The sequence below is a fragment of the Juglans regia genome, chromosome 3, assembly GCF_001411555.2.
Source record: "Juglans regia cultivar Chandler chromosome 3, Walnut 2.0, whole genome shotgun sequence".
Taxonomy (NCBI): Eukaryota; Viridiplantae; Streptophyta; class Magnoliopsida; order Fagales; family Juglandaceae; genus Juglans; species Juglans regia.
This window is the reverse complement of record NC_049903.1, coordinates 16,855,392-16,882,817: the sequence shown is the minus strand read 5'-3', so window position 1 is coordinate 16,882,817 and position 27,426 is coordinate 16,855,392. Positions and strand designations below refer to the sequence as shown.

The 27,426-nt window shown below is 37.0% G+C and overlaps 3 protein-coding genes across 3 annotated transcripts in view; all 3 read right to left on the bottom strand.

Moving 5' to 3' along the window:
* Positions 1-340, bottom strand: part of LOC118347992 (subtilisin-like protease SBT2.2) — a 10,409-nt gene extending 10,069 nt beyond the window's left edge. The window contains exons 1-2 of the mRNA XM_035688707.1: positions 293-340; positions 155-207 (exon numbers count right to left, since the gene is read on the bottom strand). Of these exons, the coding sequence (XP_035544600.1) occupies positions 155-207; positions 293-340 (101 nt within the window). The remainder of the gene's footprint in view (positions 1-154; positions 208-292) is intronic.
* Positions 79-1,659, bottom strand: LOC108996930 (pollen-specific leucine-rich repeat extensin-like protein 2). Its single transcript, XM_018972976.2, has one exon. It carries the CDS (start codon positions 1,371-1,373, stop codon positions 438-440), a length of 936 nt encoding a protein of 311 aa, XP_018828521.1. The 5' UTR covers positions 1,374-1,659; the 3' UTR covers positions 79-437.
* Positions 1,660-4,889: 3,230 nt separating this feature from the next.
* LOC108996875 (gamma-soluble NSF attachment protein-like) lies at positions 4,890-20,185 on the bottom strand. The gene is made up of 9 exons (XM_035688942.1): positions 20,036-20,185; positions 12,236-12,303; positions 12,014-12,098; positions 11,746-11,904; positions 10,788-10,925; positions 9,771-9,849; positions 8,831-8,910; positions 6,521-6,650; positions 4,890-5,272 (listed from the first exon to the last, which is right to left on the bottom strand). The coding sequence occupies exons 1-9, from the start codon at positions 20,080-20,082 to the stop codon at positions 5,171-5,173; spliced, it is 888 nt and encodes a 295-aa protein (XP_035544835.1). The 5' UTR covers positions 20,083-20,185; the 3' UTR covers positions 4,890-5,170.
* Positions 20,186-27,426: the final 7,241 nt, after the last annotated feature.

Sequence of the window (27,426 nt, the reverse complement as noted above, 5' to 3'; positions counted from 1 at the left end):
CAGGAAAGGAAACTGGGAAAAGGAAACAACAGTGTTATTTCATTCGAAATGAATATGGCTGTACAATACTACAATTATCCTCGTGAATCCCAAAGAGTGAAAAGTGTAACAGACAAAAGAAACATTTTATTTTCTAGCAGAATGGAAATATTACCCGCATTCATGAGAAAGAATACAGTCATGTACAGGATCAGAGCAAACTAAAACCTCGTGGAAATATATGAAAATTAAAAAGGATTCTGATCGATGATAAAGGTCTTTTGGCTGAGATCAAGGTTCCTAAGATATAAACCCATCGAAGAACGAGACCTGCAGAGATGATTGGCAATTGCCACCCCATGAATGACCCCAAGAAAGAAATACTCATCTTGGACCTGATCCTTTGTGCTGCGCAACAGCACTCTGTACTCCAATTCTTGGAAAAACTCGGGAACCCGTCAACGAGCAAGAGGGTTCCCGTGAATCTTGAAAGCCAGAACCGCAGAAACAATAAAGAAAACAATCGGAGACTCGCTGCAAAGGCACGCAGCATCTGACATTGAGTCAGTGACTGGTCCGCCTGGTGCAAAGCGCGGTGCGGGAGTAATAGCCTCCGGCTGCGGTGCTGGAGGTTTGGACGATTTGTGCAACCCATCACCGTAAGTAGCGTAGTCAAGAACGGCGGAAATTCCGTGCACTGTGACGGCGTTGTTGCTGTAGACGTCTGGTTGGGTGATACAAGAGTCGTCGAGGGTGAAGTTGGAGGCAGAGCTGTTGGTGATGAGGATAGACTTGTGCGGTAGGAGGGTTGGGAGGCGAGTGTTGGTTCTGAGGAGTTGGAGGTCAGAGAAAGAGAGACGCTGAGGAACAATGTGGTAGGGAAAAATGAAGGGGTCCATGTAAAGGGGCGTGACGTTGAGGGGATCTTCTTGTGGGATGAAGATGGTGGCGCTCAGTGGGAGACTCAATGGATTGATCGCTGAGATAATGTCCTCCAAATTCGTGAAGTCACCGGCGCCCATCAGTGCGTCGATTATGTTGTTCAGTTGTTGAGGTCGCGGTGATCGTCGTGCTGGTGCTCGACGGGAAGGAGGAGGAGGAGGTGGGGATGGAAAATGATGGGGAGGTGGTGCGAGTGGCGTGACTGATGGAGGGGGAGGTGTTGATAGAGATGGAGGTGGTGGTAACGGCGTTAGCAATGGAGGGGGAGATGGCGACAGAGATGGAGGAGGAGGAGGAGGTGTTGGCAATGGCGAGGGAGGTGGCAGCGATGGAACAAAAGGTGGTGGAGGTGGAGAAGGGGTGGTGGTGGTGGTTGGGAGTTGTGCAGAGGCTGAGTTGATGATGGTGAATATGGCAAGGAGAAGGGGGAGATATGGGCAATTGGCGGCCATGAAGAGTGGTGTTATCTTGCTTTCTTGATAATGCTCTGTTTTCTTGAAGCCTTTCTTTCTGGTAAGTGGGGAATACAGAGCAGCGAGAAAATTAAAAAAGAAAAAAAAGGATCTTTCTGAGAATGGGATTTGTAGTGTGCGTGTAATGATCTATCTAACGGTGGAAGCTTAACAAGATGGAGAGGAGGGAGAGTGAGCTCTTGCTTTCTTTGTTTTTTTTTTTTTCTCCTTGAGGAGGGGGTGTTTTACTGTTTACATCCGGCGGTCCCTTGCCCTTCCAAAAGACTCATCCTGCCCAATTACACAGAGGGAGGAGGCTACTAATTTCCTGATCATGGATCCCAAATGAGAATAGTCTTGTGGGCCGACCGACTCTGGTACATTTATTAACTTGTTTAGCTCATTGCTTGAGCCTAAACCCAGCAACCTTTAACAAGACAATATTCGGCTTATCGTTTGTTTTCAAAAACTTCTCAACTCAATTAATTTTATTTAATTATTATAATTTTTTAAATTTTTATATAAAATAAAATAAACAATTCAAATTTTTAAAATTTTAAAATAAAAATAATATTAAAAAAATATATTATAATAATATTTTATTCAATTTTTAAATTTTATCTCAACTCATTGTCTATTATTATTCAAGATTTAAGACTTTACAAGACTTTCAATTCAATTATGTTATCTAAACGCTGGCGGGTGCCATACACACGAAGTTTGCCCAAGAGAAGAAAAAAACAATCTCTTCGGGTCTTTTATTTATTTAATTTTTTTTTTATTTTTATGACAAATAAAGGACCATGGCTTTAGCTTCAATTGAAAAGAGGGCGCGAAGTTTAAGGCTGTGTTTGGGTGACCAAGTGTCCTCAACACTTTCCAAGTATTCTCGTACTTTTGAAAATACTTCACATACCAAACAACCTAAAATACTTTCAATGGGACCCACAAACTCACTTCAATCTCTACTAATAACTATTCACAAATATTCTATAATACTTATCACTATTATATATAAATAAAAAATAAAATCACTATAATATTTATAACTATTAAATATAAATAAAAAAATCGTTATAATATATAAATAAATAAAATCACTATAATATATAAATAAAAAATAAAATCACTATAATATATAAATAAAAAATATTTATCACTATTATATATAAATAAATAAAAAATCACTATAATATTTATCACTATTAAATATAAATAAAAAAATCATTATAATATATAAATAATAAAAAATAACTATAATATATAAACAAAAAAATATTTATCACTATTATATATAAATAAAAAATAAAATCTCTATAATATATAAATAAAAAATAAAATCACTATAATATATAAATAAAAAATAAAATCACTATAATATATAAATAAAAAATATTTATCACTATTATATATAAATAAAAAATAAAATCACTATAATATTTATCACTATTAAATATAAATAAAAAAATCATTATAATATATAAATAATAAAAAAATCACTACAATATATAAATAAGAAATATTTATCACTATTATATATAAATAAAAAATAAAATCTCTATAATATATAAATAAAAAATAAAATCACTATAATATATAAATAAAAAATATTTATCACTATAATATATAAATAAAAAATAAAATCACTATAATATATAAATAAAAAATAAAATCACTATTATATATAAATAAAAAATAAACTACTATAATATTTATCACTATTATATATAAATTAAAAATAAAATCACTATAATATATAAATAAAAAATAACATTACTATAATATTTATAACTATTATATATATATATATATAAATAAAATCATTATAATATTTATCACAATTATATATAAATTAAAAATAAAATCATTATACTATTTATCATTATTATATATAAAAGTAAAATAAAATCACTACAATATTTATTAATATTAAAAAATCACTATAATAAAATCATTATAATATTTATTACTAAAAATAAAATCACTATAATATTTATGGGACCCACACATTTATCAACTACTTACTCAAAAGTCAACAACTCAACATACTTCACACATCCAAACAATTCAAAATACTCTCAATGGGACCCACAAACTCACTCCAATCTCTACTCATAACTATTCACAAACATTCTCAACACTTCTCAACACTTTTCAACACCCAAACGTACCCTAAATTGGCCATAATTCGGCTTCAAACATGAGAATTTCTGGTAAGAAATTATTAAATTTTTAATTGTATTATATTTCCCTATCTCTCTTATAGTCAGGAGAAATTCTCCTTTTTTTTTTTGTATTACCTATAAAAAAAAAAAGGAGAAATTCAACATACTTGACAATTTATAAACAGAGATTCCTTAAAAATAAAATACATAAAAGAGGGGAAATTCAAAAGATAAAATGAACCATCATATTCTGTGGTCATTATACTTGGACAAGTATAGCTCATAAGAACAATTCGAAAGTCAAAACTGCAAGGGATGCTAAGAAAGTGGGCACTAAACGACAGCTTTAAATGTTGGGCTTGGCACTGGAGTTTCAATTGTTGCACAAAAGAAATGGCCACCAACATCATTGACAGTGCAGCAAAGAGTTCCATCTCTAAGAAGGAAACCAATTTTAGAACTTTTCACGACCCCCTAATTAGATTTGTTTTGTTTGGAGTAGCATCAACGACAATCAGCTAATAAACTTATATGCTGAGATAGTATCTTAGAAAGCCAACTAGCTCTAAGGTATAACCAAACTTCAGAAAATAAAAGGCGTTAATTGACAGAAAGTGCAAGAGACAACAAATGAAGTTTATGGGAAGTGCAAAACAGGAAAGTGCAAGAGACAATGAAGTGGTAATATATTGGTAGAAGTTGACGAAAGTACAAAAGACGATAAATGCAAAAGGTGAATAATAAAGTGGTCATAAACAATAAAAGTGTCCGAGAAATATTATAGATACAAAAAAATTATATAAAAATAAATCTATAAATTGATGTGACTTTATCCGATCTATAAGATTTACTTTACAACAAAAATAACTTTACAATCTGACGTACTGCATAAAATCACGTTAATTTGTAAATTTACTTTTATGTAATCTCTCTAAATTACCTTGTGAGGTAATAGATTGTAAATTTACAATCTGCCTAAAGTATTTCTAGAAATACAAATGCATTTGTATTATAATTCAAGAATAATAGAATAATTAAAAATAAAATTAAAATAGATAGATGTCAAGTTGACACAATATTTTACATAGACGATAATTCAGCTTTTATATATTGGAATAGGTTTTGAAAAATGCTCCATTTATTGTTGCACTATACATCGTATCATTTCATGGAAATTGACAATTGAGTCTTCGTACTATCACCTTTTTGTAATTCCTTAGTCTAAGGATAAAATTATTTGTACCAATTAGAGGATCATGAGGTGAAATATTCTAACTGTTTATAAATCCCAAAGTTTCACTGTCATTTCCTATATACGTTTGCTGAGCTCCAAAAATAACTGCAACTAAGGTACCTTGCCAACGAGTGTGCTACTTTAAGGTAAGGAAAACTAAAAGATACAGAAGGTTGCGACTGCAACCATCGTTGTTTTGATACTAGTTTGGCAATGAGCCGACGTTTATATTTCCGTTTCCTTGATGTGCTTTTGACCCTGGTAATGGCCGCGCACACACCCCCCCCCCCCAAAAAAAAAAAATGTATATATATATATATATATATAAACACTGCACAATGTGAAGAGTGGCATCGAAATGCATACACAAAGTAGGTACACCCGCGATCTTTGAGAGGTCAAGTGAGGTCATTTTCGTCCAGTGGCTCTTGCTCTTCCGCATCATCAGTCTTCAGTGCACTCACTTCTCCCGTAGGCAGTTTCCTTGCAAGCCTGATGATCTGAGACATTCCACCTCAGTTAAATGCATGCAAACTAAAGCATATTTGCCAAAATCTCATTATTACCATGATAATACTAGTAATTAATTGGAATTGAAATCTCCTAGAGTTCTCTACCCAAACTCCATGGAAAAGTTTGCAGAGACAAAAGAAAATGTATGAGGCTCACAACTTTTAATACTAAAGACTCACACGGACAAAATTAAATTATGTGAGGCCAGCAAACTGTCTCTATCTTTCTCTAATTCTCCTGTCATGTCTTTAAAGCAGGAATGTTGGCAGATCTTTAAGGGAAAAAAATGCTAAAGAAAAGTTGTCCTGAATTTTAAGTGGGAAATTTAATTTTAGTAAACTTCCTTTGTTAATCTCAGCTAGTAAATAACAGCAAAGCCAATTGTAAATAACAGCATTAATAAACACAAATCCTATCTTATCAGGGTTGTGACTTGTGAGTTGTGACAAGCTTGAAACAGAGAAAAGCTGTCTCCTTTCACTAATCCTAGCCAACCCTTAACCTTTGTTTCTCTTGAATTTTGTAATTTTCATGGCCCCACTAATGTTTTAGATGCTATCTCTAAAAACCCATTTGTTACTCTCTTTCATAACTTTGTCCCCCACCCCCCCTCCTTTTTTTTTTTGCTGGGGAGAGGGGGCAGGGTGATCAGGGGTGGTGTTAGATGAAGGTATACAAACTCTTGTGACTTAATGGATCTACCTAGAGGAAATGGTGTGTTTTCAGGTTGAGGCACATTAAAGCACATGAGGTCTATGTATTAAGTGAAGCTAAGTGAAGTACATATCTAAACTCATGAGAGAGAGAGAGAGATTTGCATAACATTTCAGCTTTGCAATATGCAATGATGCAATTAACCAAATTTTAAAGTAAGATAACTAGGAACGAAGTCAAGGTACTGAAAAATTCAATTTGCAAGTTTGTTTTTTGACATACCAAACACACCACTGATGTGGAAGCTTGCGACATCAGCTAACATAAAAAAATATATTTATTGACATGGTTCTACACTAAATGTGTATTTTTTTTTATAAGTACAAGATCAATATTATATATATGAATGAAATAGGCATAGCCCATGTACACAGGAAGTATACAGAATACACTAAATGTGTATTTACACACCAGCTTGTAAATAGTAGAACCCTAAGGTACCTCACATTTCATTCACGTAGCAGGATGGTCAAGGAAAAGTTGAACAAAAAAACAGGCTACCGCAGAATTGAAATTCTTACCACATGGTCAAGATTAGAAATAGTGCTTGACTGAGCCAGCCGTTTGATTTCTTCAATGTCACCTTCTGAATAAGCAGACAGAAGCTTACTAGCACAACGTCCCTGGTCACTTCTCAAAAACACGTCGATCCTATGGAGGGCCAAAAGCTGCAAGTCAGATCAGAAGAATCCTTTGTGGTGGAAACTCATAGTAGAAAAAGTGTGGATTTGTTATATCTCTAGTTGAGGGTTTTGGTTCAGGGTTTATCAAGGAGACCCGGAGCATATATACCACCAGAGAAGGTCATTTTCTTTCTCAATTGTTCATCAATCCCGGAAGTTTGGAGCAAGTTTTTGTTAATTTGATTTTGATTTAAACAAAGGCTATGCACAGCCAGTTGAAGAATAATCCAAAGGCAAAACGTTAAAACAACAATATTTGGGTCCATATATCCCCCGTGGTTTTTCCTTTCCCAATCCTTTAAATAAAATAAATGGAATCTGTAACTGAATTTTTTGACAGTAACTACAGATGATCAGAGCCAGTGATCATTTTAGAATCATCATAGAATGTAGCCAGGAGATACAAATATTTGAACTGGAAATAGAACAATAAGTAAAGTGATGAATCTGAATGTAACAAAAATTTCCCCAAGCTAGCACTCATTTTGCAGAGAAATGTGTGAATGTAACAAGAAAAATTCTAGACGCAGTCCCAGATTGAGGCTTGGGTGCGCACGAATTAATGAAACGGCTCGTTTCATTTAAAAAACGAGTCGTTTCATCCCAAATACATCCTCTCCCTCAGTCCCTCTCCCTCCCCAAATTCCCCTGCACGAATTAGGTCTCTCTCCCTCTCTCTCTCTCTCCAACGCGTCGTCTTGTGCAATTTTAGTTTCCTTCCATACAAACTTACTTCACTCAACGCTAGTTAGCGCAGAGACAAAAGTTGAAGATGAAAATTTCTCGTCTTGGTTTCCAGCTATGGCTTGGACTCTTTTCCCGGGGATTTTTGTCACAGGACCCCGCTGCAATACGGCTGTGTTCTTATTCTTGGGTAGGTTTTCCGTTTTCGGTCGCCCGAGTAAAGAGCCAGGGGGCCTCGGGTTGCTGCCACCTGGACCTTTGGAAACCAAAGTCTCTGACATGAGTATTAATGGTAATCGTTCACTTATTCTTGGGAAAACGTTCGCTTTTTGGCTTCTGGACTTAGTATTTTGTTGTGGTGCTGAATTTCTTTTTTTCTGGTTGACGGGTTGAACAAGTTTTCACTTAGTTTGAGGGGGTTGGTGGTTTGGATGGTATATTCGAATGATAAGGTTTTGACGCAGTTTTCTTGCAATTGGTTGTTCATTTATTCGAAAGTTTGTTTGCTAAGTAGGCTTTGATCTTGTGAGTTCGGCATGAGGAAAGAAAATAAAAATTCTATCTTGCAAAGTAAGGACTCCATCTTTTCTGGACTACCAATTTATTGTTTTCCTGAAACAGTTGTATCTTTTAAAGTTTACTTGACTGCTGTTCACTTATGAAGGGTCTCTATTGTATTGGATGAGCTGCGAAACACGAGAAAGCTGAACTCTTCCTTCCCTCAATGTACACTATATTGAAAAACTTGGATCTTCTCCGTGCCCGGACCACACATTTACTGAAGTTCTAGAAAACTCAGTTGAAGCCTGAAAGTAAAGATGAAATAATAAGTTAAGAACCTCTTCAGGCCAAATGAGGCGAATCGCTGTAGGGAGGGAAGGAAGAAAGCTGGATCTGATCATTTGAGCTTAGGGGCCTTTTTGACATTTCGCTATAATTTAAAGAGTAAATTACTATTTAAGTACATTTGTCCACAAGCAAGCCCCAATTCAGGACTGTACCTAGCAGTTCTCATGTAAAAATGTGTTCACTTTACCCCCTAAAATTACCACTCCTTTTGCAACATGGCCATCAAACTACATAAGTTTTCACTTCATCCCAAGCTACCATTCATTTTGCAATTTGCCTCCTCTGAGAACCAAACATTAAGATTGTGTCACATCACCTATTTTTCATTATCATAATGGCCAAATCTTAACAAAGGGATAGATATTTTATTTATGTTCAAATTAGAGGGCTATGCGATAACTTTGTTAGTTTGGGTGTGCAAACAGAGTGGCAGTTTGAGAAGTCAAATGTGTTATTGCCTAAAAAAGTATTCAACTATGTTTTGAGTACCATTAAGTATTGCGATCCCTAGTCAGTAAGTTTGAAAGCTAATTAGAGCATTTCAATAAACTACTGATGCCAAAAAAACAATATTCTACCAATGCCAGAAGTTGCTGCAAGAAAACCTATACTCACTGAGAACAGTCATTATAGGACTTCTCTGCTTGCTTGAAGTCATGTGCATAAAGGTAAACAATAATTGCGCTAAGGTATGCCTGAAACCAACAAAGAGTGTCAGGGATTATTTCTACCAAAAGACTTTTTGAACATGACAATATAACTAGAAACATAGAGGCTAACTCGGGACGAAAGAGAGTATAATTTTCCAACTTTTAATTTGTAATTGAAAAACAACTACAGATTTCTTCGAAAATACTGTCTGAACATGACAAAGTAAACACAGAGTGTCAGGGATTATTTCTGCCAAAAGACATTTAGAACATGACAAAATATAACTAGAAACATAGAGGCTAACTCTGGACGAAAAAGAATATAATTTTCCAACTTTTAATTTGTAATTGAAAAAAAACTACATATTTATTCGAAAATACTGTTTGAACACGACAAAGTAGACACATAGATGCTAACTCTGGAAGAAATAGATTATAATTTTCCTAGTTTTAATTTGTAATTGAGAATTAACTACGAAGTTCAACATTCAAGACTGGTTGAAGTACAGGATAATTGCACAAGAACAAAGATGCAGCCTAAAGTCATTCTTTGGGAGATCAAAACATATGGCGTTAACAGAATTTGCTAGGAGAGAGGATAATCTTCGGATGCACAGAAGGGGTGCAGAGCAGACGCTGCTCAAATGGAGCACTAAGGCATATGCATGCCCAACATTTCTTAGGACATGCACGTTCTATAGAAGCAAAAGAGTCCACTTGCAACACAATCCTTAGTATCCAAGGAGCTAGATTAAAAGAAAATTTAAAAGGCAGGAATAAATGAAACGAAATTATTGAGGAAAGAAAGAGTTGTTCTTTCTCATAGTCAAGGGAAACAGCAGAAAGAAATCCTTGGGCACATAGTATCTGGATATAAAGAATATGACTCAAGTATTCTTTCTCACCTTGCATTGGCTATTGGTAGCATTGCATTTATCAGCTGCAACGCCCCATCTCAATAGGAAAGCTGCAGCATCTGTGTATCTGAACGCAATGAAAGTAGTAATTAATACTAACCTCTAAAGTAGCACGTGAATTGACAGGCAAAATAACTCTTTAGAGAAATTGATTTGAATCCTATAAGGCTATAAGATCTCAGTAACAACGCCCATTCTGGCAGACAACAGTAATACTAACACAGCCAGGTAATGTCTAAGTCACGAGTAGTACTTTTTCATTATTCATGCAAGAAGCCCTAGCGGTTGGCTAAGGGCCTTGTTCTTGGTGGTATGCTCCTTCTAGGTTCAAGGTTCAAATCCTTGGGTGCAAACAAATTCTAGGGGCCATGTCCCATTAGTGAAAAGTCAATGGCTTACCTAAGCTATGTGATGGGGACGTGCTGCTATATAGGTCCAGGGTTTAACCGGGTAAAAGACATGTTGCGTTTGCACAGTCTCCGGGATTCCAGCAATGTAAACTCAAGTTATATATAAATGTCAGAATATGACAAGAATGCAAAGTATCAGACACCTCAACTTCAAAGATACACTTTGAGAACTCGTATTGATATCTGTAAAATGAACCTATTTCATTTCATCTTCACATACAACATAAGTTGCCAATTCCTACCCCTATAATAAAGAATAAATACAAATGTAACATCTAAAATAGGTGCACATTGAATTTTTGTTCTCTTTTCCGGTCTTCTAGTTTCCAAGAACTCAAATCTCAAGAGTGAAATGTCTGCCCTAAATAATAAATTTTTAGCACTGTATGTACACATGAGACTTATCAAGATTCACAATCAGCGACAGTTTTGACAGTGTATCATAAGGAACACGTGTTAAACAGCAATTGGTGAGCCATCAACATTACAGTTTCTCACTTGTGGACATGGCACAAGTTTCTACAAAACCCAAAAAGAAATTTTATCATGGTTTGAGTGTGTACATTAAAATTGTGTAAAGAGTACCAAAACTTACTTCTCAAGTTTTACATAAACACTTATTGCAGCACGATACAGATCAAAGGTCATTTGTTCCTTCCCATCCTCTTCAAGAATAGAACAAGCATCAGTGTAAAGCTGAATAGCTTCATCAGGCACAGCATCTTCAAGAGCACTGAAATAGAAAGTAATATCTCACTGTTTCCCAAGCCAAAGTGAATGTAAAGATATAGAAAGGAACGGTGGAAAATGGAGACAAAAGACTTTAATAACTAGTCTATGTTTTTACATCATCTTGAGAAAGGAAGTACAAAAAAAAAACAGAGATGAAAAAACAAGAAGACAAGCAAAAAAGAAATTCATACAAGACACACAGATGGAAAAGAAATTCATATCCAGAAATTACGATTCAAGTCAGTGTCCATCAGCATAAGAGCCCTCAATATATTTATAGCACTCTTTGTACTTGGGCCACTGCTGTTGATTTCAATGGCATGGCCCTTCATGATTTTCTTGTCTTTCTTGCGCCCTCTTAGCCAGGGCTCCCTATTGTATATACTGGGCTAGACCTATTCTTTGAGCAATAAAGTTTTTTTATTTATCAAAAAAAAAGCCCTCAATATATTGGCAACGATATTACAAGGTTTTAGTCAACCTTCATCCTCTATACGCACCATGTAAGTGAATATCAACAGAATTTTGGAAAACAAAATGACCAATTTAATATTTGAAAGAAAGGATCATGGATTTTAAAAAAAGTTGACTTTGATATGTGAGGATAACTGCTAATTATAATAACAGCCCCATTCACAATCTTGGATTTAAACAGAAAGATATAAAAGAAAATTGCACAAATCTTTTTCACAGGACTTCTAGAAACTGGGACAAGTTTTCAGTATCTAAGTAAAGAGATGTGGAGTGGTGCCTCCTTGAACTATGCTAAAATTAATAAGAAAATGCAATTCAAAAACCAAGAGAATGAAAATTAAGTTTACCGGGCACCCTTTGCAAGAGCATCAGATGCAGGTTGTGATCTCCCACAGACAATGTATAGCTCTGATGCCCTTCTATAGAAATCAGCAACTTCATTCCAATTTCCTAGTTCTTTTGCAAGATAAGCGGCAGACTCCATATGCCTAGCAGCATCCCAGGGTCTTATTCACTTGTAAAGGACATAAACAAGATAGAAATAAAGTGCATCCATAATATAAGATCAAATGACACCAAAGGATGGGCTATGATAGTCAACAAAAATGAGGATACGAAGAAAGCATTTCTTGTCCTTTTGAAGCTTTCTCATACGCTGTTTTTGCTTTCTCAGGGTCCTTGGCGATCCTAAAAGCATTAGCTACAGCAGAAAAAGTGTTTTTGTATCACTCCCAAACAAGAATGGTAACACAAATTATGTTTGATACTTCAAATAATCCATTGCACGTTATAACTTGTATATAATTTTAAAAATAAAATACATAACGAATGACCTACCAGCCTGCTCATACAATTGAGTAGCAGTTCTCCAATCAGCACTCCACCTTGTAAGGCTGAGTTTTGTTCTGAGAAATGGAAAGTAAAGGCAATCGATAATAAAGCAGATAATTAAAATGGTTTTGCTTCATTACATGTAGCTCACGATTCAAAATGAGAACTTATGAGCAACAACAATTTTTATTATCCAAAGAGGACTATAATCTATGCATGATCAAAAGGGTATGCCATTAGGAGACAACTAATTCACGGACAACTTGGCCAAGTAGAATACAATAGTATTAGTTGTTTCCTCATTCTGATAGCTCATATGAACTTTATGTTGTTCAGCCAACTAGCTGTTCAAATGAGCAAGACCAGATACTTAACAAAAAAAGGGGGGACAAGGCCAGATAGCATTTTAGTGTCAAGTGCAGACCATAACTCGTGCATCACATGATAAGTAAAGAATCTCAGCAAGTACCAGTCACGTATCCAAACTACAAACAAACAAGTTCGTTCTAGTACTTTGAGGGTCCAGGCCTCCGTAATGCACTCAAGGCAATTTTGAAAGGGAAAAACTGATAACTTTCACTAACATATGCGGGAATAGTTAAAATACATGGACTCCAACTAATCTGATAAATAACTGACAACTTCTAACCCACTTCAAATAATAACAGACTTATCTCTTTGGGCCACCAAGCCCATTACTCCTAAAGACCAGGACCAACCCATAACAAACCCACATTAATTCTCATTGGGGGAAGCCACTACTGGCACTCTTCCCATCTATTATTCGCCAATGACACTCTTAATTTTTTGTGGCGCTCGACATGATGAAATCCGAGCCTTGAGGGCTCTTCTTTTTTGCTTTGAAGCTGTATTAGGGTTGAAAGTGAACTTGGCCAAATCAGAACTAGTGTCGGTGGGGGATGTTCCTAATGTGGAGTGTATGGCTTACATTTTGGGATGCAAGATATCTCAGCTGCCAATGAAATACCTTGGCCTTCCGTTGGGTGCTATGTTCAAATCAATATCTATTTGGGATAATGCTCTAGAAAAAATGGAGAGGAAATTGGCTAGTTGGAAAAGGATATATTTATCCAAAGGAGGGAGAGTCACCCTAATCAAAAGCACTCTTTCCAACTTGCCAACTTATTTCCTATCACTATTCCCACTCCCCATCAAAGTGGCTCATCGCATGGAAAAACTTCAATGTGACTTCTTTTGGGGGGGGGATCAATGATGAGTTCAAATATCACTTGGTGAAATGGGCCAAAATCTGCTCTCCTATTCAAGAAGGAGGTTTGGGTATTCGGAACTTCTTGTTTTTCAGCAAAGCTTTGCTTGGCAAGTGGCTATGGAGATATCACAATGAGAGGGGGGCTTTGTGGAGAAGTGTCATTGAATTGAAGCATGGGGGGAACCATGGGGAGGATGGTGTGGTGTACCAAGGAGGTGAGTGGGCCTCATGGGGTGAGGGGGGCTTTGAGTGCTTGTTGATCAGTACCTATCTTGAATTTATGACTCACTAGATAAGCACGCCATTTTTTTACAGCCATCACTAGAGCAAGTAGCTCATTCTCGTAGGTTGAGAGGTGAAGATATTTTTCCCTTAATCCTTGACTTAGATAGGCCAAAGGCCGTCCCTCCTGCCTAACCACAGCCCCAATCCCTTCCCCTGAGGCATCACATTCAACGACAAAAAATGTCTTTGAAAAATCTGGAAGTCCTAGTACGAGTGGTGTAGCCAAAGCTTGCTTGAGTTTATTGAATGCTTCAGTAGCTGTATGATCCCAATGAAAACCATCCTTGCATAGCAATGTTGTGAGAGGTGCAATGAAGCTTCCATAATTTTTTATACATTTACGGTAGTATCCCAAGAAACCCCTTAGAGCTTTGATAGAGGTAGGAATTGGCCACTGTAGCATGCTGGAAATCTTGGTAGGATTGACTTGAACTCCATGTGAAGAAATAGCGTCCCAAATACTCTATCCCATAGCACCCGAATTTACACCTAGTCATTTTGGCATATAATTGGTGCTGATGGAGTAGTTTAAGCACAATCTCTAAATGTAAGAGATGATCACTCATGCATTTGCTATAAATTAGGATATCATAAAAAAGGACTAGGACAAATTTTTGCAAGTACGGGCGAAAAACATTGTTCATAAGGTTTTGGAAAGTTGAGGGGGCGTTAGTGAGGCCAAAAGGCATCACTAAAAATTCATAGTGGCCTTGGTGAGTTTGGAAGGCTGTTTTGGGCACATCTTTGGGATATACCTGAATTTGGTGATATCTCGATCAGAGACCTAGTTTAGAAAATATAGAAGCCCCACCCAATTCATGTAGGAGTTCATCAATGATAAGAATAGGATACTTATCTTCAATGGTCACTTGGTTGAGTGCTCGATAGTCGACACACATGCTTCAACTGCCGTTGGCCTTGCGTACTAAGAGCACCAGGGATGAGTACGGATTTTGACTGGGGTGAATGACCCCATTTTCCATCAGCTCTTTCACTATCCGCTCAATTTCTTCCTTTTGATAGTAGGGATAACGATAATGCCAGATACTACCCGGCTTGGCGCCATCCATTAGGAGAATGCACTAATCTTGGTTATGATGTGGGGGAAAGTCCCCTAGGCTCCTTAAAAACCGAACTGGAATTCTCTACTAGTGGCTGTAATTCCATAGGAATGGTAGTGAAGAACTACCATGAGAAGCCTCCATTAGTTGTAAAACCAGCCCCTTCTGAGCCCCTTTAGACTGTAAATAAAAATTCTCAGCATCTTCTATGGTGATGTCCTTGTAACTGAATTGCTTTTTCGTGCCACATAAACTTTATAGTGAGTTTAGTAAAATCCCAAGGAATCGGTCCCAACAAATAGAGCCAATCCACACCTAAGACAAGGTCACATCCTGCCAAGGGCAATGAATATAGGTGGGCATAAAAAGATTGACCTTGCAATTGAAAAGAGACTGCCTCACAACAGCCCAAACATAGTACTTGCTCTCCATTTGCCATCATTACTGTTAGATTGTGACTCCCGTTAGTGTAAAGATTTGCCCTTTTTGCCACATTCGGGTTGACAAAGCTATGTGTGTTTCCTGTATCAATTAGGACAATCACTGATAGGTTTCGTAATACGCCCCACAATCACAACGTCTGAGGAGAGGGTGTGCCCAAAATAGCATGGAGAGATGCCTAGCAATTCTCCTTCTTCAGTGGCTTCTTACAGTTCTCCCATCTTGGGTTCATTGGAAACCTCCTTAAAAACTTCTTCTTCCATCTTGCTCCAGCCCTTTCAATAAAAATAATTTGGTTGCTTGGCACCTATGTCTCGAGGCCCATTTGTCGTCACAATAATAGCAAAGGCCACGATCACGCCTTTCCTCCATCTGGGCAGAAGTGATACGTTGAGTAGGGAGGTTTGATTTGGTATTTGTGTTTAGGTTTGGTCATGGTGGGTGGTTTTGCGTTGGTGGCCCCAATAGGTGAGGGGGAGTAGTTAGGTTAGGTGCTGGAAGTCTAGGGAAACTATTTCTAGTAGGAACTTGAGTAATGGGTGTTGGTTGGGTGGTTTTTGGTTCTTGAATCTACACCACACCTCTTCCTCATATAGTTGGACTAGACCAAAAGTTGTAGGTAGTGTTGTGGGAGGGAACATCGTAACCAAGATTCGAATGTCGTCCCTCAATCCATTAAGGAAGATGCTAATTTGGAAATCCTCCGAAAGGTCTGAGATGCGGTTTGATAGGATTTCAAAATTGGTTTGATATTCTTCCACCATTGATATTTGCCTCAACTTAGTAAAATCAGCCACTAGATCATCAAAGGGTGTGGGTGCAAAACGTATTTGCAAAGCTTGCACAAACTCGGGCCAAGTGGAAATAGGATGAGAATCCAATAACCATAGGTACCAAGTTAAAGCCTTGCCCTCCATGTGGAATGAGCTAATTGAATCTTTTGATGGCCTGGGGTGTTGTATAGCTCTAATGTCATTCTAAAGGGACTCACAAAGGGCTGGTTATACAACAAATGAAGGCCTCTCATGGTAGTTCTTCAACTACCATTCCTACGGAATTACAGCCACTAGTGGAGAAGTTTGGTTTGGCATTTAAGGAGCCTAGAGGACTTCCCCCACACCGTAGCCAAGATCACTGCATTTCCCTAATGGATGGTGCCAAGCTGGTTAGCATCCGGCCTTATCGTTATCCCTACTATCAAAAGGAAGAAACCACCCCAACACTAACCCCAAAATCATCGTCAAAAGATAATATTGGACGGTGACAACAACCATTAACTCCATTCAGCCAACATGGCCCCACCAACCCAAAACCACCCACCACGACGAAATCCAAACACTAACCCCAAAACCAACCTCACTATCCAACATATTACTTCTGCCCAAATGAAAGAAATGCATGATCGAGGCATTTGCTATTATTGTGACAATAAAGGCAATAGGTGTCGAGCACCTAAATTATTTTTGTTGGAAGGACTAGAACCGAAAGGAGAAGAGGAAATTTTTGAGGATGTTTCCAATGAACATGAGATGGGAAAAGTCCAAGAGCCAAGAGGCCACCAAGGAAGGAGAGTTGCTGGGAATCTCCCTTCATGCTATTTTGGACACACCATCCCCTCAAACTATGCAATTGTGGGGCATAATAGGAAACCAATCAGTTGTTGTCCTAATTGATAAGGGAAGCACGTACAACTTTGTCGATCTGAATGTGGCAAAAAGGGCAAATCTTTATACTAACGGAAGTCACAACCTAACAGTAATGGTGGCAAATGGGGAGCGGGTACCATGTTTGGGCTGTCGTGAGGTAGTCTCCTTTCAATTAAAAGATCAGTCTTTTATGCACACTTATACTCACTGCCCTTGGTAGGATTTGACCTTATCTTAGGTGTAAATTGGCTCTATTTGTTGGGACTAATTCTTTGGGATTTTATTAAACTCACTATGAAGTTTACTTGCCACAGGAAGGCAATTCAGCTCCAAGGACTTAGTCTTTCAGATCTCACAATGAAAGATTCTGAGAATTTTTACTTCCAATCTAAAGGGACTCACAAGGGGTTAGTTCTACAAAAAATGGAGACAACAGCAACACCTTCCTCCTCAGAAGTTCCCCAAGAGTTGCAGCCCTTAATTTCTAAGTCCAGCAGCCTTTTCCAAGAGCCTCAAGGGTGACTTCCCCATCGAAACCAAGATCATAAGATATCACTTAAGGAAGGTGCAGGCCTTGTTAGCACCCAACCTTACCGGTATCCTTATTACCAAAAGGAGGAGATCAAGAGACTTGTGAAGGATATGCTGGGCTGGACAAAGGGATCATCCATCCAAACATCAAGGACAAACAACCACAACAAAGCTACTCATCAAATGGTGTGGCACAAAAGAAGAAGAAGCTAGTTGGGAGGAGATTAGGGATTTCAGATCATGACTTAGGTACCTTGCGGACAAGGTCCTTGAAGAGGGGGGGGGGGGGGGTGTTTGTCTCGTCCCAAGCCACGCACCACCAATCCTCATCGCCCAGTAATTAGAAGAAGCACATGGGGTGCACGTGTTCTTGTTATTTTTTCCTTAGGATATTTTCTTGTGTTCTATTATGTTCCTCTGAGTCGTGGGCCATGTTGGCTGAATGGAGTCATGGGTTGTAGTTACTGGTTTGTAGTGGGCTCTATTGCCCGAGTCTTTAGGGGAAAATAGCAGTATTCTTAGTTGCTGGTTTGTAGGGTTGTGTTTAACAAAAAGTCAGTTAAGAGTCCTCTATTTATATGTAGCTGAATTATCTTATTGGATATCTGGAAATTTTGAATCCAATTGATCAGTGGAGGCTTGGTCCCTCGCAACTTTGTTATCACGTGGATATCACCCCTTCAACTTTCCAAAACCTTATGAATGATGTTTTTCGCCCCTACTTGCGAAAATTTTTCCTAGTCTTTTTTTATGATATCCTAATTTATAGCAAATGCATGAGTGATCATCTCGTACATTTAGAGATTGTGCTTAAACTACTCCATCAGCACCAATTATATGCCAAAATGACTAAGTGCAAATTCGGGTGCTATGAGATAAGAGTATTTGGGACATGTTATTTCTTCATAGGGAGTTCAAGTCAATCCTACCAAGATTTCCAGCATGTTACAGTTGCCAATTCCTACCTCTATCGAAGCTCTAAGGGATTTTTTGGGACTCACAGGATACTACCGTAGATTTATAAAAAATTACGAAAGCATTGCCACACCTCTCACTGCATTGCTATGCAAGGATGGTTTTCATTGGGACCATAAAGCTATTGAAGCATTCAATAAACTCAAGAAAGCTATGGCTACACCACCCGTTCTAAGACTTCCACATTTTTCAAAGACATTTGTCATTGAATGTGATGCCTCAAGGGAAGGCATTGAGGTTGTGCTTATGCAGGAGGGATGGTGATACTGGGACTTGTGGGTTATGGGCCCACACACTTCCGCTGCACACCCATAACCCACAGGTCCAAGGATCGAAACCTAGCTCTAATACCACCTATCACGTATCCAAACTAACAAACAAACAATTTTTGTTACTTCGAGGGTCCAGGCCGCCATAATGCACTCAAGGACTCCAACTAATAACTTTCATTAACATATGCGGAATATTTAAAATACATGGACTCCAACTAATCTGATAAATAACTGGCAACTTCTAACCCACTTCAAATAATAACAGACTTATCTCTTTGGGCCACTAAGCACGTTACTCCTAAAGACCAGGACCAAGCCATAACAAACCCACATTTATTTAACTACTAGATAAGGATAAAATGGATAACATAACAGCTGGATTTCCTTCAGCAACTATCACCCGAACATGCATCCTTTGAACACATTATGGCTTATGGAGAGGACTCCGACCAGTTAAGTCCCACATGGGTCTAGGCCCTTACTCGAGCCCGAAGACTACCTCACTACCTAGAGCCCAACTCAGTATCAAGAGGATCCAGCCCACAACCAATACCGACTGGATAACTATCCAACGGTGGCATGGAATCCAAACGGTTATCATTCAAATTTACTAAGAGATGAACCCTCATCTCTAGGTTTAAATTTGAATAACAGATATGTCCATTATTATTTAATAACAGAACGGTTCTAAGGCTCTATATAAGAGAGGAAGCCATGTATGACAGGCATCTAATTCATTGGCATTAAAGAGCTATCCCAGTCATTGACTTAGGCATCGCAGAGGTTCCCTCAAACCCCAAAGCCATCTTACTCTTTAGTTGCAGGTGATTGTGAGGCGGTGGCGGTAAAACACGTCCATAACAGCTTAAGTGATGCTTCTCCCAACCGTTGGATTTATTGGACCAATGTGTTTGGATCCACGTGTGGGTCATGACAGTACCATGGCAGATAAATACATGATATAGGAACAAAACCCTAAGCGATCGTTGTTATCAAAATCAGCGAATTACAAAAGCATTTCCATTTAAAGCTGTAAGCATCAAAGCCATCCAAACAAAACGTCGAAACCAATGAAATACAAATAAATTGTGGCGCACTTTTCCAGAAGAACGTTGCAAGTTGCAAATATATGTGATAAATCAATGATTACATGGATTTTCTGCTTCAATCTACTCGCCGAAGGATTATTAAAAACAACGGAGAAATACTTTTCCAGCTGAATCAAAATCATAAAATCATCGAAACGTTTTTCGGTTTCTAATAGGAATTTATAGTTCCGTTAATGCTTCTGAACTAAAATCCGATCAAATGCAGACATATTCACAAGGTGTTGTGTAACTACGCAGAGAGGGAGAGAGACTCACAGTTTATCAGCTTTGGTGATTAACTTCTCGGGATCGGAAGCGGACATGGTTGATTGCGGAGATTCTTCTACCCCGGGTCACTCTGAGTCGGTGGGTCTTTCTCCCCTTCTCAAGGATCACAGAAGAGCACGCAACAGCACAGCGAACAACCTTTTATTTTCTGTGGATTAATTATTAGTAGTTATTTATTCTCCTCCAATTACAAAATTTCATTATTTACAATTAGTATTCATATTAAAATTCTAATGACAAGCGAAAATGATTTACATTGGGTACCCACGCTATTTATAAAAATCTTATTCTATTCTCGGATAGATCTTATAATCTACATAACTTAAATGATAAGATTTTATTAATAAAATTTAAATTTAAAAAATTATTTTTAAATTAAATTATATTATTTAAGTACTTTATTAAATGTGCTCTACATATTGATTTAAAAATATAATTTATTACTTTTATAAATTATTTTATAAAAATATTATTTATTTTAAATATAATTATATAAAGAGTCGTAAAAAGGGTCACGCGTTTATTATTTTTTCTAAAATAAAGTGAAATCCATAGTTAAAAAAAAAAAAAAAATTGTATGAAATTTTTATATAAATTCCACTCTTGAAAAAATTTATATGAAATTTATATATCTTAAATATGTATTTAATATTGCTATATTTATAATAGAGTAAAAATATCATATTATTAATGAATAATTATATATACAAGTTTAAAATCTACAAATTTTATGTAAGTTTTTTTATAAAAGATGGATCTCACTATAAAAATATGTGAAAAAATTCATTTTTTCTAGTGGAATCTTTTTTTATATATATAAAAACTTGCATAAAATTTATACATTTAATACTTATCCTTAGCATTACTCCTTATTAATATTAGGAGAGTATCATAAAATCACAACTCGTCTCCTTAAGTAATTTTTATGACTTTCACTGACATAACTAACCTGCTTCGTTCACCATCTAATTAACACGCGTCTAGCATGGTATGGAAAGCTTGTGGAAGACTTGAAACAGGGCATCAAGAAGCATCCATGGTGGTTATTAAGGTGCCGTTTGGACCTTGGTTAGTAATTTTCACTCGGAAGGGAATAATGTGGCACACCATCTAGAATGTCCTTTCATTGTAATGCTTTGATTACTGAAACGTTTCAGTATTTTATTTAAAAAAAGAAGATTAACAGGAGTTTATAGTATTTAAATTATCAAAATAAATGCATATGTTGCGGCACTTATTTTAATTAGTAAGTGGAATATATATAAATATATATATATATATATATTCTATTATAATAAGTGATTATCTAACTGTGAATAGTAATTTTTATTATTTTTTTGTTAATTTTTTTTTGTTTTTCTGTTAAGTCTGTTAAGTCATGCTTTATCAAGAGGCCCTTAAAACTCTTAATCATTTGACGTGTAGTTCCGTTATAGAATTTAATGAATTATCATATTTTATCAAAAGGTTTTTAAGACCCTTGACCATTTAATATATAGTTCATTTGTAGAATTTAATGAAAAATCATGTTTTACCAAAAAACTCTTAATAGCCTCACGGTCAGATACTTTACTAAAGTTTTAAAAAAGATTTGTTTAAAAAAAAAAAGTTAATAAAAAATAACTTGTACATGCTTAAGATATGTAAGTCCATTGTTTACCTAAAGAAATTTACTTCTCACTTATATTTATCCTTCATATCACTAAAACAAGTAATGGCTTCTGAATTGCAACCAAAATTTCCAAAATCTAATAAAAAAAATAAAAAAAAATCATGAGATATTTGATAAAATAAAATAATTAAGGTCTCATTTGAAATTTGGACTGAACTGAGTCTAATTTTAAATTGAGTCTAATATTCAAACACTCAACTCTTAAATTATTAAACTCATCTCAACTCAAAACATTTTTACACGTGAGACTCACAACCACACATCTTTACACATGAGACCTACAATATTTTTTAACTTCTCATAAATACATTTAAACTCATCTTAATATTCAAATACATTTAACTTTATCTTAGGTGGATCCCACAAAACTCACTCTACCATCTTAACTCACTATTATTCATAAAAAAATTCAATTTATCTCAACTCAGCTCAACATTCAAATGTGGCCGCACTCAAACTATAAAGTTATAAAACTCTATTGTAATTATCTCTAAAAAAAGCTATATGGCAATTAATCTACGGTAAGAATAAATACTGTTCTGCACATACTATTTATGTAATCACGGTGTTGTACTTATGCTGACTAGATTTCCATCTTTGCAATCATGCGTTTTTTGTTAATCAGGAATTGTTCTAATAAATTAGTTCTTCCTAAAACTATTGATAAAAATTAATGGATAGTGTTATGTTCCTATCTGAAGACAACGTAAGAGACCAGGGCTACTTAACCCATGACGCACTGTTTGAAGATAGGCAGAGGAATAAGTGGGCATTACTGAGAATTTGAAGCACAGTCGTTTTGGAAGATCTGAAGCACAGTTGTTTTGGAAGTTTATTCTAGAAGCCTCAGTTCGTTATACCGGAATGCACCTACGTGGTCTGACAGCTACAGGATTTTATTTAATTTCTGTTATTTGTTTTCTCATTAGATTTATCTTTATTTTGATTGGAGGGAATTGTTTTGTTCCCAAAAATATAAATGCTGGAAAAGATAAAGGAATTTTCATGGACAATCTATTGTAGAACTTTGAACCAAAGGAAGTTGGATTACCTTGAATCAATCCACAATCGTATGACTATACCATTCCCAATTCATCATCTTCATCTGATTTGTTTGAATTTCATGAATCCTTGATTCCTAGTGGGAGAGTGTTTATAATTGGTATTTAAAGCCAATCAATCCCCATGGTTGAAGCTACCCGATCAAAACATCAGCAAGAGAATTTACAATGCCAAGTTGACACACATGAAAAAAACATACAGGAGATAGGGAAAGAATAAACCAAATGGCTGATATGCTACGTACACTAGTAGGCAATTAGAACCGTATTGCTAATAGAGATCTAGATTGGGAAGCTCATGATACAAGAAGACCTAATACTCGAGGAATCTGCCTGGAGTTTTCTCACTTTGATGGAGAAAATGCAGCAGAATGGATTTTCAAAGCACACCAGTATTTCAAGTACACAAGACCCCTCCTCCACAAAACCTGCTCATGGCATCTTACCAAATGAATGGAGAAACTATTGTGTGGTAAAAGTATGCAGTGGACTCTTCAACAAATGGGAGACTTTCATCAGGGCCCTTCAAGTTCGTTTTGGCCCTACAGGTATGATGATCCCATGGAGGCTCTCACTAGGCTGAAACAAACCTCAACGGTGTCTTGCTACAAGGCGCAGTTTGAATCTCTATCAAACAAGTTGTGGGTACTCTCCAAGCATCACAAGTTGAGCTGCTTTATCAGCTGATTGAAGGATGAAATTTCACCTTCCAACGCATGCTCAACCCCGTTAACCTCAATGCAGCCTTCGACCTTGCAAAGATCCAGGAAGAGTACTTGTTGAGTACTAGGAAGATCTTCAAACCATTTGGAGAAAGGGGCATGTCGACCATGAGTACACAACAGAACAATTCAGTAACACCAGCGGAAAGTTCTATCAAAGGGACTAAACCATTTGGACCACATAAGAAAGTTACATCATTACAAATGGATGAAAAAAGAAATAATGGGTTGTGTTACCATTGTAATGAGAAGTGGAACCCAGCCCATGTTTGCAAATTTTTCAAAGTTTACTTGCTGCAAGGAGAAGAATAGTTAGAGGAAAAGTATGAATAAGTCTTTTATGATTCAGCTGAACCTGAAGAAAATCATGAAGGCCCTAAAAGTTCTATCAATGCAATGTTGGGTACTCCTAAACCAAATACAATGTGCTTATTGGAACAGATTAAGGGTTAGCCTGTGGTAATTCTGGTGGACTCAGGCAGCATTCATAATTTTCTTAACCCTTCGATAGCTACTAAGTATCAACTTCCATTTGACCCCTACAACAAATTGGATGCCAAGATAGCTAATGGACAGATCATAAAGAGTGGAGGCTGTTGTAGGCAAGTACCCTTGCGCATCCAAGGTAACCAATTATCTACTTCATTTTTTATCCTAGCACTTGGTGGTTGTGATGTTGTGCTGGGTGTACAATGACTTAAAACTTTAGGCCTGATTGTATGAGATTTTAATAAATTGCTCGTGGAGTTTAAGCATGGGGGAAACCTGTTGCTTTAAAGGGTCTAAGTCTCAAGGACTTGTCCTTTGAAAGGGCTGATAAATATGTGTTATCATCTGTAAGCAAGGGGAGGGGACTCTTCCTCCAAGTGGTGGTGGTATAACAATGAGATTCACTGGATATTCCTAGCAGTATATTTAGGAGTTATTGAATTCATTTAAGGGTGTTTTTTATGATCCTAAAGGTCTGCCACCCTTTAGAAATCATGACCACAAAATTGTTTTAAAAGAAGGAACCTCTCCAATCTCTAATAGACCATATAGATATCACTTTATAAAAAAATCGAGATTGAGAAAATAGTGAGGGAGTTGTTGAATTCAAGGGTCATTAGACCTAGCTCTAGCCCTTTTTCAGCCTCAATGTTATTGGTAAGAAAGGCGAATAGGGGTTGGCACCTTTGTGTTGATTATAGAGCCCTTAAATAAGGAGACAATTAAATACAAATTCTCCATCCCTGTAATCGACAAGTTACTTGATGAATTACAAGGCACTGAGGTGTTCTCAAAGATGGACTTAACTCCGGATACCACCAAATCCGAATCGTGCCTGAATATATTGCCAAAATAACTTTTTGTATCCATAAAGGGCCTTACGAATTTCTAGTAATGCCCTTTAGCCTAACTAATGCCTCTTCCACCTTTCAATGACTTATGAATGACGTGTTTAGGCCATTTTTAAGGAGATTTATCCTTTTATTTTTTGATGATATACTTGTCTACAACCGTAGTTGGGAAGAACACTTATCTCACTTCTAGCAAGTTTTACAAGTGCTGCAGCATCACATGTTGTATGCTAAAATGAGTAAATGTAGGTTTCGGGTAAGACAGGTGGATTACTTAGGACATGTTATATCTGCTGAAAGTGTCTAGGCAGATAAAGCTAAACTGAAGGCCATGTTGGGTTGGCCATTACCTTCTAACATAAAGGCTTTGAGAGGTTTCCTAGACCTTACAGGCTATTATAGGAAATTTATACATAATTATGGATTGATAGCAGCTCCCTTGACTGCATTATTGAAGAAAAAATCTTTTCAGTGGAATGAGGCAGCAATAGTGGCTTTTCAAGCACTTAAAAGGGCAGTCACCAATCCACCAATTAAGTTACATGATTTCTCTCTTCCATTCACTATTGAATGTGACGCAAGTGGCACAGGCGTGGGGTAGTCCTAATGTAGCAGGGTCAGCCCATAGTTTATCTAAGCAAAGCTTTGAAAGGGAATGAATTACTCATTTCCACTTATGAAAAAAAGTTTTTGGCCTTGGTGATAGCCATCCAAAGGTGGAGGTCTTATTTGTTAGAGCAAGATCTCATGGTGAAAACCAACCGGCAGACACTTAGTTCTTGCTAGAACAAAATATTGGCACGAAAGCTAAAAAAAAAAGTGGTAGCTAAACTCATGAGGTATAATTTTTCTATAGCCTATAAGAAAGGCAAAGAAAACACGATGGCTGATGCCTTGTCTAGAAAGGAAGAAATGACTGAAGCAACCATTTTGATGATATCCTTTCCCTCACTAGATTGGGTTAATGAGCTCAAGCACAATTACACTACTTCTATAGAGGCCCAAAAAATGTTGTCCAAGTTCCAAAATTCTCAAGAAGTTTCTAAAGGGTATACCATCTTTAACAACCTAATCCTAAAGAAGGGAAGACTGATGATAGTGACATATTCACCCTCTAAGGACGAGGTCTTATAGTACATCCATAGTGACCATCAAGCAAACCACGTGGGGAACTTGAAAACCTATCACAGAGCTAAGAAGGATTTTTTCTGGGTGGGCATGAAACAGGACATCAAAAAACTGTTTAAAGAGTGTGAATTTTGCCAAGTGAATAAAATTGAAACATTAATGCCATCAGGGTTACTACAACCCTTGCCTATTACTTCTCAATCTTGGATGGATATATCTTTAGGCTTTATGGAAGGTATACCTCCTTCCAAGTGTCTAACAGTTATTTTGGTGGTGGTTGATCGTTATACAAAGTATGGGCAGTTTTTTGCACTCTCTCATCCTTATACAACACAAAAAGTAGCCCAAAATTTCATGGATGGAATTTTTAAACTCCATGGGTTACCTAGAACTATTGTTTCTAATAGGGATCCAACATTTCTCAATACATTTTAGCAGTCTCTATTTTCTCTACAGGGATCTAGTCTTAATTTCAATTCAGCCTACCATCCCCAATCATCAAACTAATGCTTTCAATCAATGTCTAGAGATGTATCTACGGTTCTATGCTAGCACTAAACAAAGAGAATGGAGTCAATGGCTTACCATGGCTGAGTGGTCCTACAATAGCTCTTTCCACACAACAACTAAAGTGCCCCCTTTTGAGGCCTTATACGGCTATCCACCTCCACGATTGCTGGATTATGTAAAGGGCACCTCACCCAATGCACCAGTTGACCAATTCTTAAGGACCAGAGAGTTCAAGGGGTTACTCAGAGACAATCTACAAGCAGCAGAGGATGAAGACATACACTAACAAGCAAAGAACCGACGCCATTTTAATGTTGGAGATTGGGTGTATCTACGACTACAATCGTATCAGCAAAACTCGATAGCTCTTCGTTGGAATCTAAATCTTTTCCCTCATTTTTATTGACCCTTCCAAGTCCTTCAGAAACTTGGATCTGTTGCCTACAAGCTTGATTTACCTTCATTGGCGAGGATTCATCCGGTCTTTCACGTATTTTGTCTCAAGAGAAAGTTAGGTCACTGAATCCAACCCATTCCTATGCGGCCACCACTAGATAATAATGGTGATATACAACCAGAACCAGAGATCATTGTGGACATACACATTGCTCACAGGGGAAATCGATCGATAAATGAGGTGTTGGTGAGTGGACAGGGACAACATTAGACGATAACACTTGGGAAACGCTTTGGAAGTTGAAATAGTTTTACCCACACCTTGGGGGCAAGGTTCTTTAAGGGGAGGGGGTTGTTATGTTCCTGTCTGAAGATGATGTCGTTTGGTGGGGAGACTGGGGCTACTTAACCCATGACGCACTATTTGAAGACAGGCAGAGGAATAAGTGGCCATTACTGGGAATTTGAAGCATAGTCGTTTTGGAAGTTTATTCTAGAAGCCTCAGTTTGTTATGCCGAAATGCACCTACGTGGTCTGATAACTGCAGGA